Source organism: Fulmarus glacialis, unplaced genomic scaffold (genome assembly GCF_000690835.1).
Source record: "Fulmarus glacialis isolate BGI_N327 unplaced genomic scaffold, ASM69083v1 scaffold51037, whole genome shotgun sequence".
Classification (NCBI taxonomy): Eukaryota; Metazoa; Chordata; class Aves; order Procellariiformes; family Procellariidae; genus Fulmarus; species Fulmarus glacialis.
The window spans coordinates 2,685-14,461 of NW_009224831.1; the positions used below are offsets into that span (position 1 = coordinate 2,685).

Sequence of the window (11,777 nt, forward strand, 5' to 3'; positions counted from 1 at the left end):
TTCTGATCCAGGCCAGGATGCTATTGGCCTTCTTGGCCACCTGGGCACACTGTTGGCTCATATTTAGCCAGCTATTTACTAATAACACCAGATCCTTTTCCTCTGGGCAGCTTTCCAGCGACTCTTCCCCAAGCCTGTAGCATTGCATGGGGTTGTTGTGACCCAAGTGCAGGACCTGGCACGCGGCCTTGTTGAACCTCATACAATTGGCCTCAGCCCATCGATCCAGCCTGTCCAGGTCCCTCTGCAGAGCCTTCCTACCCTTGAGCAGATCAACACTCCCACCCATATCTTCTTTTATCTCCTGTATATCTTGGTTTATACCATTCATTTGCCTTCTTGTTTGTGAGATTGGCAGGTCAGTTTGATCTCTGATCTGTCTCAGAACGGTCTCAGGGCTCTTGTGGCTTGCCCTGGCAGCAAATGGCCTTTCAACTCTGTTCTACAAGACTGAGCAATTCAAGTCAGAAACATTACCCTTACCATCCCTGATGCCACCATGCTCATCCCACTAGTTCAGAATCTTGCCGAGTGCTGGCCTCCTACTCGGGGTTTGCTGTAAAATCTATGTAGTGAAACCGTTTCTGCTTCATCCAACTGGGCAGATCACTTCATTATGATTTAAAGGTCTGTACCACCCGGGTCAGGCATTTTCCCTATAAAATGCAGTTTCCAACTGATAAAACTTCTATTGCACCCAATAATTCACTCCTGGACATTTCTGAAGCTCTGTTTCTCTTTGCTTGAAAACCGCAACTGTTTCAGGCAGGAACTTATGCCACTGAAAGTTTCAGTTATTCAAAAGAAGAATTATATATGCAAATATTTGCAAAATAGCCCTATCCAGTGTTTTGTAAGTACAATATACCTTTGTTTCCTATTTGAGCTGAGCAAACTTGTGTCGATGTTTTTAAAGCACTCTTTAGGGGGGTGAGGTCACTCATGAGTAGAGTAAAATTTCTACACTGAGAAAAAAAAGGGACTAAACCGCAGAAAAAAGTTCTGTAATTCCCAGTTCCTGACAGTTCACAGACAGAAGAGAACAGATTATAAGTTTCTCTCATCTATACTTCATTGTGCCAGGCTCAAACTTCAGCCAAGAAGCTCCAGAACACACCGTGTTTCTGCTGGGGTGGTTTGTGTGCTCCATAGTATTCCTCTGACAAAGAGTAAAGACAGAGGGATTGTATTTGAACCAGATGTTCAAGTACAGTAAGAATTAGGTCATTTTCTCCCTTCTCAGAGCAGACAGACTGGCCTAGTATCTGGTCCATGATGTTTGTCCATGACGTTACACAAGCCTATTAAAATAATTACTTTTTACCCCAGTTTCTTAGGAGAAACAGGGAAGTATTTTTTGTTTTCATTTGTTCTAGGAATTTCACTATGGCCTAGATATGGAGAGAGAGAGAACTTGGAGAGGGAGGAAGGACAGATTAAAGAGAAATCCTTATGACTACTTGTGTTATAAGGCAGATTTCAAAAGAGCATGTAAATTTAATATCTGCAGAATAAGATTTGTGCATGACCCATTCCAGTTAATTCTTTCAGATCAAATGCTCTGAAATATTTGCAATAATTTTTAATGCTTTAGCACTGTATGTTTCATTTGGCCTGCATATTTACTCAAGCAATAACCTCCAGAATTAAATAAACTTTGTTGGATCCCTTTCTTACTTTCTGATTCTCACTTATATGTCTCTTGCAATCATTATGCCATAATCCTCAGGGGAAAAAATGCTTTTAACTTACCTATTCATTGTTAAACATAAAAACTCTATTTGTGTGGTACAGCTTCAGCCAACTATTGGCCACCCACCTGATGAAGCACCTTTTAATCCTTATGTGCTGCAAAGGAAGAGAGGTCTTACAGGAGCAGAAAAAGGTAGGCAGAGTAATTTATGTCATTAATAAAATTTCCTTCTTTATGCCAGAGATCTCTTCTCAACCCATATTTCTTTTTTCTTGCATATATTTCACACCATGTTGTGTATTGGTATAGCCACTATCATAGCTCAGCCCGGTAGCTGAACTGCCAGACATCACCATCTGTAAAAAAAATCATTTAGCAGAAATCCCTTTTTAATAATCTGAAAGATTATTACTTCCTTGACTCTAAAAGCTGCACCCTTTCACTACATAAAAAGAATTGTGCCTTGTTGCAGCCACAGTGCCAAGCTGGTGCTCTGGCTTTCTGTAAAATGCAATTAAGGATGGGTGCCTAAGAATGAACTACATATAAGGCAGCATTCTGAGTGAAGAATTTTCTGAGGTAACTAATGGGAAGTACTAAGGAGAAGGGCGAGCCTTTAACCCTCCTTCTGTCGAGGAACCTCCTGGTTTCACATTATGCAGATGCTCAATAGTTAGAGTATGTCGCCAGCTGGAGGTCACTCTCTTTTGGGGTGTTCTAAAGTGCCTGTAGTTGGACTGCATGTGGTTTCTTTATAATGCCCTCCTAAGTCAAACACGCTGATGATCCTGAACATAGAAAGGGTAAATATAGTAGCTGTGGCAGCAAAAATGTCTCATATAACATCTAATTTTTTCATTGATTGAACTGCAGGTGATCAGAGAGAGGCCTTACCCATGGATACTGAGGTCTATGAAAGTCCATATGCTGATCCAGATGAAATGAAACCAAAAAATGTCACTCTTGACAGGAATTTGTTAACCTTGGAGGAAGGAGAACTTGGCTCTGGCAACTTTGGTACTGTAAAGAAAGGGTTCTATAAGATGAAAAAGTAAGTGTTTCCTTGTATTTTCATGGAAACTAATATGTAAAAGCTCTAGCCTTTATTTTTTGGAGCAGCAGTAATCTTTGCATGTCATTTGGGGTGACAGACTATACGTAAGTAATTCCGGCTAACATTCACTGGTTTCTCTCTTTGTACATACACTCATACACTCATTTTCTATACACTCATTTTCTTTTCCTCTGTTTGCAGACACCTCTTTGCCTGCAGCATAGTCACCTCCCAGACATTATTTTTGTCTGTAAAGTAGGAAAGTGCCCCTTATGACTATTTTCTCTCATGTCGGGAATAGTAGAGTGGGAAGTCTGCTGCCTTCCTCCATAGTTTGTATGGGCAGTCATGCTACTCAGTATTTCCCATCTGCACAACCTCTCTTTGAGAAATAGTGTAGAGTGTTATGGACAGCTTACCTGTAGCAAAGAGATTTTCACCTAAAATAAGTATGATAAATACCTGTTTCATGAAGCTGGAATGTTGATTTTCAGGAACATGTTGTGACCTCTTTTATCATGTAATTGCAGTAGGAACAGACCCTGTTTATACTGGCAGAAGTGGGAGCACCTGACTGTTCGTGCATTTTCATAGTAAAAAGTTATCAGTTCGTTAAGTGCCTGGGCTGATTACATATATGCTTTCAACACTTGAAGCTGGTGGCATTTTTTTAACCAAGGTTTTCAGAGCCAGGAAGGATTTATCGTTTTCCAGTACAGTCTGGGGGGATTTGAAGGACTCTGGTCCCAGCTTGTGTATTTGCTAATCTTGTTTCACACTTAAGCTCTGTCAATCTTATCAGTCACTCTTTTACTTAGCTGTACGAGCTGAAGGTTGCAGGAGTAGGCTTAGTTTCTCAGGCTTTCAGAGCACTGCCTTAGGGTCTTGCAATGCTGCATGTTCTAGTCTCATCCCCAAAACACCTCAGTGCTTAGAAAGGCCTTTATAGCTTTTCTTGCCAGAAAAGCTTTATGGCATTCTTGCCAGAATGGGCAAGAAAATTTTGTCCAGTACATTTGTTTTCAGGCTTGTTAAGACGTTTTTATGACTATAATTTTCTCAGGTTCTTTCCATTCTCTCTCTCTGGCTTAGCTGTCTTTTGGGCATTTGATAGAGAGATGTTACTGTTACAGTCAGGTTTTTTCCTCTCTGAATGTCAGTTCTGTCTTTTGTCACAGTTTGTACTATGTGCACAGAAACATCAGAAGAAGATAGTGTGCATTTGCACACATATTTTTCAGCAACTAATCCCAGAACTGGATTCTTTTTTGTAGGGGTGCCAAGCCAGTGGCTGTAAAAATTCTTAAGAATGAGAGTAATGATCCAGCCATAAAGGATGAATTACTGAGAGAAGCAAATGTAATGCAGCAACTGGATAACCCATATATTGTCCGAATGATTGGCATATGTGAAGCTGAGGCCTGGATGTTAGTAATGGAAATGGCTGAGCTTGGCCCATTAAACAAATTCTTGCAAAAAAATAGGTATGTAAGCTTTGATTTCATTTCATAGGATCTATCCAAAGGGGAAAAAAGATATAGGTCCTTTTTTTTTTTCCCTCTTTAAGGGCAATTTTAAATTGGCATGTTGTTAATGTAATAATTAATCATTGTAGCTACTCTTCACTGGGACATGATTATCTTGTACATGTCTCCTAACTGCCGAATATTTCTGGTAAAATAGTGCATCTTGAATAAATGAAAGAATTTTCACGTGTCCTTCAATTGCTCATTTATTGATATAATCACACATCATCTTGCTCAGGACATTCTTGTGCTGCCTGTTCTAATTAAAGCTTAGCTAAACATAAGTGGATCAGGTTCCTAGTATGATGTGGGGAAGTTCATAATAAAGATTTATATTTGAACTCCATGAAAAGTCATGAAAATGAACTCCTGACCTCTTAAAAATTCAATTATGATTTTCAGACATGTCACGGAGAAGAATATAACAGAGCTGGTACATCAGGTTTCCATGGGGATGAAATACCTGGAGGAGAATAACTTTGTTCATAGGGATCTGGCTGCAAGGAACGTGCTATTAGTCACCCAACATTATGCCAAAATTAGTGACTTCGGACTTTCTAAAGCTCTTAGTGCTGATGAAAATTATTATAAGGTAAGGTTTGCACAAGACTTGAACGCTGTATAGTAGCATAGTTGAAAATTAGAAATAATATGTATCATCCATTATTTTATAGCCTGATAGTAGGTCACTGATTTTCAAAATGCGTGATCAACATTGAGATGTGTAGGGAGGAAAAAGCTAGTGCCTTCTTTTATTTGCTTACCTCTTTCAGTTACTTTTAGTAAACTTGTCATTAGAAGGTTGAAATTTATGGTGGAAATGAGATACCCCCTCATATAAAAGGGGGGAAATGTCTTTGTTGCAGATACGAACTTTTGGGCATTTACAGTTTTCACCATATCCAAGGAAAATTTAGGCTAGCACACTGTATTATTGACTCATAGAACTGAATTTGGGGAGTTTTTTGAAGGAATACCATTGGTAAATAATCATTTGATCTAAGCAGAATTTGTTTAGCTTGGTTTTAAATTCATTGGATCTCTGTACAGCTAAAGGGACTGAAATAACTGCCACATTTAATAAGGTAAAAACATTCGTGGGAGACAAAGGCTCTAATCGTGTCTGCCTCTTTTTTTCTGATATATTGCTCTTGCAGTTCAAATTATTTCTTCCTTCTGTCTATTCCCTTTCATCAGCTGTTTAAAACTAGTAAGCCAGACCATGAAACACTGCAAAGGCGGAGCAAGCACATACTCCCTTCTGATGACCTTCCTATGGGAATAGTAGCTGCTGCTAGAAAAGGCAGTAACATCTTAAATCACTGCCACTAGCCTAGCCAGAGCTGCTTATCAGAGGTTTGAGAATTGGTATCAAAGGCCCATTCCCTTTACAACTCCACAAAATGCAGTGGGGTTCTTTCACTAGATCTAGCACTGTGCTGGGATAGCTTGACACTTGCATTGTCGTAACACAGTGTTATGGCATAATTTATTCAAACTGCATTTTGCTGCAAGGCGGTCGCTGTGCTTTGAAACGGAGCATCAACTTCAAGTAATAATGAGACTCAGTGTAGCTGGATGTGTATCTCTTACCCTCTGTGGAGAGCCTAGTTGAAAAATCTCACTTTTACAGAGCAACTTTAAATTAAATGCCACTAAAAACGTGACACCAGGTCATTTAGCTAAGCTTTGCTTTACCATATTTCAGTGCATTATTTTGAAAGTGGAAGATTAGGAACAATTTTGTAACGCTTCTGAAGAAGCTGCTACCCATTCTCTCTGATGCCAACTGCATCAGAAATGTTAGGGTCCTTAGTACAAATGTGTGCGGATCTAAGTTAACTTGGCTTATATGAATTCTGATGTTGTTTACTACTTACCACTGTCTCTAGCCTGCTATTTTTCCTTTCTGTTATGACTCATTTTAGGCACAAAGTCATGGAAAATGGCCAGTCAAGTGGTATGCTCCAGAATGCATGAATTTCTACAAATTTTCTAGCAAAAGTGATGTCTGGAGCTTTGGGGTTTTAATGTGGGAAGCTTTCTCTTATGGGCAAAAACCATATAAGGTGAGTAGTTCTACCTGGCAGGTTTTTTTCTGTAAAAATTCAGAGCAAATTTGAACCAATACCTTTTCCTACTTAAAAGGGGTTATTGCAGGCCAAAGCAAGCCTTAGTGCCCCATCTGTTGCAACAAATGAGTCAAAGGATAGCCCAAAAATCAACTCCAAGCCTCTATTTGTTTTATACTAGCACGTGTGCTGTAATCATTTGCAACTTGGATGACTGTTTTGGTCACCCTGTTCCAGGGAATGAAAGGTGGTGAAGTTGCACAGATGATTGAAAGAGGAGAACGGATGGAACGTCCTGAAGTCTGTCCAACAGAAGTCTATGATCTAATGAAATTGTGTTGGACATACAAGTGAGTGTGATGTGGTGCTCTCTCTTTTTAAATAGAAGTGTATTTTGATCTACTTAGTTAATAGCCAGGAAGGGGGGGAGCGTATTGCAAAATACATCATTTCAGCTGGTGTTTAGCTTACAAACAATCTCCAAATTAAGGATTCAGTGGCACTTTTGAGTGAAAATTATTTGAGTTATTGAGTGTACTGCTAGAAGCTGATTTTGTACAGCTGATTTTGCTGGAACAAAAGATAGGGTATCATAAAAAGCAAGTCATTCCACAAAAAGGTAGGTCTGATGCATTTTGAAGAGAAAGTTTAAAATTAAGCAAATATTTTTGTTTCATTTTAGATTGTATTTTGTTTAATTTTCATTTCCAAGACTTTTTCTTTATTAAAATTTCAAAGTCATATTGCCAAATTATTCATTCCATTCCTCAATAATTAATTGTTTTGACCTATTTTTCTCTTCTCTCATTTCTGAATATACTCAGATTGGGTCCCACATTGACTTCCTATTAATGAGAGGCAAAACAAACATCTTTTCAGATCATACCTAATATGTCAGAAACATTTTTTCTGATTGGTAATAATTCAGAAGTTAGAATTATGAAATATAGAGAAGAAAAAAAAGAAAGCCTACTTCATATTCTTTTTTAATTAGTATGTTGCAAAAATTTATTAAAAATGTTTTATGATTTATCATTTTAAGCTATTTTGTTAAAGTTACTTTTAGCTGTAGGAAGGTCTCCATAAAGCACCCAAAGTCTACTGTAATGTCACTTATTCTTCCAGTTCACCATCTGCGCAAGGTATGTGTCCAACAAAGGTCTCTGGGTTCCATTTAAGGAGCTGTGGTACTTCGCTTTTAAGTACCTTGCTTCTTTGTTAGTTTTATTACACCTAGTACTCTAGAAAGAATGTGGAGCCATAAAATAATTTCTGCCTTTTGGTTTGACTCAAAGAATGCCGTAACAGTTCTAGACTGAAAGGTATCATTTTTTGTTATGATTATTAAGCATATCATAAAGCATGCTGCTTTTTATTTGTTTGTACTCAAATATCTTCAATATTGGAAAGAAAAAGAAAAAAAAGTTTAAAAAGAAGGCTCAAGTCAGGCAGTGTAACTATCTCAAAATGTAATGTATTGTTGTAAGGGCTTGTTGTCAGTTTAATTGTGTTCTCCCAAATCAACAAGGAGTTGCAGATACAGAGGAAAGAAAGTGCAGCCATATAGCGTATGCATAGGCTCCTCTCAGTGGTGCTAAGCCACTCTGTATGACTGTAGTACCCATTATAAGGCAGATATTGCACTGTAAGTATTCTTTTCTCTAGATTATTGCTGAAGTAAATGAAGTAGAAAATGAAATGGAGCTGATTTACCATTTCTTTCTTGTAGAACCTTCACCAACCACAAAGTAACAGGCATGATAGTAAATCCACTGACAGGATGTTCTGTAGTGACATTTGCCACTTGGTATTCATTTATAGCATCATTTTGGTAGCCTTAAAATATTGTGAGCAGCTTTAAATGAGCTATCACTGAGGTAAAGTCCCAAGCGTTACAAGGCCCACGCACCTTTACAACTTTCTCCTTCCTAGGCAGTGATAGTTGTCGTCTTTCCACAGCATTGATGACCGACCAGGATTTGTTGCAGTCGAGCTGCGATTACGTGACTACTATTACGACATTTCCCACTAAGAGCATGAAGAACAGCAGCTTCCTTGCCGCCAGCCAGCACCCTCTGAGAAGCAGTTCAGTTTCCGAAACCAAACGTCTTCCATTTTTGTACTGCCGCTTTCACCCTGCAAAGCTCAGAGCTAAGCCCTGTGTCTGTAGGGTTGCCTTTTCTTGCCTTATGCGCAATATCCAGCCCCAAAATAGAGTGTTGAAAGTGGAGAGGCCCCAAAGTGAGCAGCAAGGACATCAGAGCAGATGCTTATACTTTTGCTACATTCCATTTCATTTTATTTACAGCTTTGTTGACATTACATTTTGTGGTCATGTAAAACCTATTTAATGTCTTTCAGCCCTCTTCCTCTCTTGTATTTGAATGCAGATTGGGATTTAGATTCTTGTTATTAATATTCTTAGCCCTCAAATGCATCAAGAGTTGTTCCAGCCTTCCCCCTCCCCAAAGAAGAGTAGCAAAAACATTTCTCACTGTGAAGGAAATTCACTGTGAAAGTGTGTCAGTCAGTTTGACTGACAGCATGTCTGATTTTTACCGCCAAACCGCTTTAAAACCAAATCATATTCTTCTCAGTAGTAATGTAGGCAGGGGGGAACTGGGAGATGTGAATTTCTAACATCATTGTGTCATTTAAATGTGATCACCTGCTCTTGTTCCTCATCTCATGTGGAAGCCCAGCTATCCCTCAGGGAGTTATTTTTTTCCTGGTGAAACCTGGGAACTCAAGGTCTTGTTCTCATCTTGGAACAAAACGTATCAACACTTAAGACCATGATTCTGGGTTTTAACATAAACTCCATCACTGCATTCCTGAAAAGACAGCTGTACAGTGATAGGTGACAGAGCAGCACCTTCCTTTCTCTGTGCTGTTTCAGCCTTCTCCAGAGATATCTTTTCCATGTATCTCTTTGGGTTTACCAAAGCTCCTTGTGTTGTGTTTTGAGCAGTAACCATTTCTATCTTTTTTCAAACCTTTCTTGAAAACCATTTGTAAGAATTCACCTCTAAAGTTAATTATCACCTCTAAAGTTAAATTTCACCCCTAGCTCAAATATTTTAAAACCGGCATATGGACATCCACTTTACTTTTGTCCACTCCTAAATGTTAGTATTTGTCCTGTTACTAATCCCTGTGAGCATCTCAGGAAAAGGTATTTGTCTTACCACTCTTTTGTAATGCACCATGCATCTCCATTAATGTGCAAGCATAGCAATGGTAGTAACAAATAATGTAATCAACTTCTGATTCTATTTTTATCCTTATGCTTTGATTGTCCAATCCCATTTTAAATATTATAGATATCAAAATTTCTATCACTTATTCCTCACAAGCAGCTACTTTACTGGCATTTACGTATATCTCAGGAGACTACATACATTGCATCTACTAGATATAGAGATTTGAGAAGAATATAAAGAATAAAATTTAGAGGTAGATATATTTATTGCGTATGGCTCGTTAGAACATACGTGTTTAATTGTTGTGTGAACAGGGTATTCTTAGAGATGCAGTGATATTTTTTTCTCTAGCAAAGAAACTGTGTGGGCAATTGCAGTGAGAAAGTGTGAAATAATTTTCATAAAAGAGATGACTATTAAAAAATGTAGGAGTTACTGTAATTTTTTTTCTTTTTACTAAGTTTATGGTCTATTTTTCAAAAAATACCTGGTGATTTTTGGTAGTTTAATCTTGGGTGTCCAGTGCAACACACTTCAGAAAGCACATGCTACTGAAAGATACTGAGTGCAATAGACCATGTTTCAAATGTGACCAAACGTGACTTATATTGAAGATGATTTATTTTTTGTTTTGTTTTTAAGAAACATTTTTCTACAAGAAGAGCTTGTGTAGAAGTTAGCCATAGTTATATGTAGAAGTTTTGTCACTTTAATCCTGTTGCAGATAAATTGTTGGCTCTACATGTGCAATTAGTACATTCATGGGGATATTAGTTACAAACAAATTGCACAAATCTCTACTAGCCAGTGAGTGACAGTACTCCATTTTCCTGATATAGATACATACATAAATATCTATCTGTCTATCTGTCTGTCTTAAAAAGTGTTATCTGATGCAACAAAGCTGGAGGAATATTTCTTCCCCCCTCTTCTGAGTGAACGTCACTTTCTGGTGTTACTCAATTATTTTTAACTTCACTATTATGTAATAAAAGTTTACAATGAGAATATAAAGTATTGTGAAATAAATGGATTAGGTTTTAAAATTGAAGTTAAAGACACTGTTTTACAAAATATGTTGTTTTAACAAGAATCCTTTAATATTTAAGTGCTTTCTAAAAAATGCTGATGCTGTGCATATTTACTGAATTACTGTGGTTGTTGTGGAAGATTGAGATTCCCCTATTGAAAGGTACCTGACACGACAGATAAGCCCACTGAAGCCTGGGCTGCTTTTGGAGCTATTCAGGACTAGCAGGAAAACCTCCCAAAATACACATTGTTATTACACCTAAGCCTTTCCAAGGTACTGCTTTTCAACAACACTGGGCTGGATCTGGAAGGTTAGAGGTGTCAGGATTCGGTGCAGCGTATCAGCTATCCAAGGATTTCTGCGTTACAGGTATCAGCTATGCAGGATTTCAGTCACATACCACATGGAGCCTCCCTCAAAAGTGCAGGCAACTGTTCTAGGTATTCTGAAATAACAAGAGAGAGATCTTAGTCTTTCATTTAGCTTTTGCTGCAAGCCCAAGCCCTCAGGAAAGCAAAGGCTGGATGAGACTGAACGTGAATCTGAGTAATAAACAACAAATGCCAAAAGGTAGACAACTCTTCAAGCAGGTACTAACCTTTGTGGGGGGTCAGTCAGGGACCGACTTACACTGTACTGCTGTGGTTGTTTTCCTGCGTAGCAAATCTGGCCTAACTGTTCTACCTTCCCACTTGTGGGACTGCCCCATCAACTGATATGAATGGGCTGTTGTCTTTTGGCTGTCTGGATTTGGTTGTCTTTATTTTTAGATCGACTCGTATCAGAAATGCCGTTTGGCAGAGTAGGCCCACAAGTAATCATCACAGCAGAGTTAAGGGGTTGCAAACTGCAACATGGAGGAAGGGATGCTGGTGTGAGTAACTTGGCGAAGAAGGAGAAGGTGAGAACGTGTTAAAGGAAGGAAAACACAGTGTAATTACAGCTTTGGTTAGGGCTCGAATCTACAAGATCATGAAGTTTTTTCGAAGCACCTTCTCCCATAAAGACCCACCCAAACTTCTTAAAAACCCCGGCACAATCTCCACCTGCTTCAAACACTCTGCAAAAAGGGGACTTTCAACCAGACAGTGAAAAATACCCATATTTTTCACACCTGAAATCGTCACGGTCAGAACTGCGGGTTTGATGAAGAGCGGCGCGGGAGAGCGGCCGGTGCAGGCGGGTTGGGGGGGGGC

At 38.8% G+C, this 11,777-nt stretch overlaps 1 protein-coding gene across 1 annotated transcript; it reads left to right on the forward strand.

Moving 5' to 3' along the window:
- Positions 1–1,794: 1,794 nt before the first annotated feature.
- LOC104080002 (tyrosine-protein kinase SYK) lies at positions 1,795–8,377 on the forward strand (the record flags this gene model as incomplete). The annotated part of the gene is made up of 7 exons (XM_009582250.1): positions 1,795–1,885; positions 2,567–2,744; positions 4,022–4,231; positions 4,676–4,865; positions 6,202–6,342; positions 6,583–6,695; positions 8,305–8,377. Coding segments are annotated over 7 exons (996 nt in total), but the record flags the coding sequence as incomplete, so codon positions are not given.
- Positions 8,378–11,777: the final 3,400 nt, after the last annotated feature.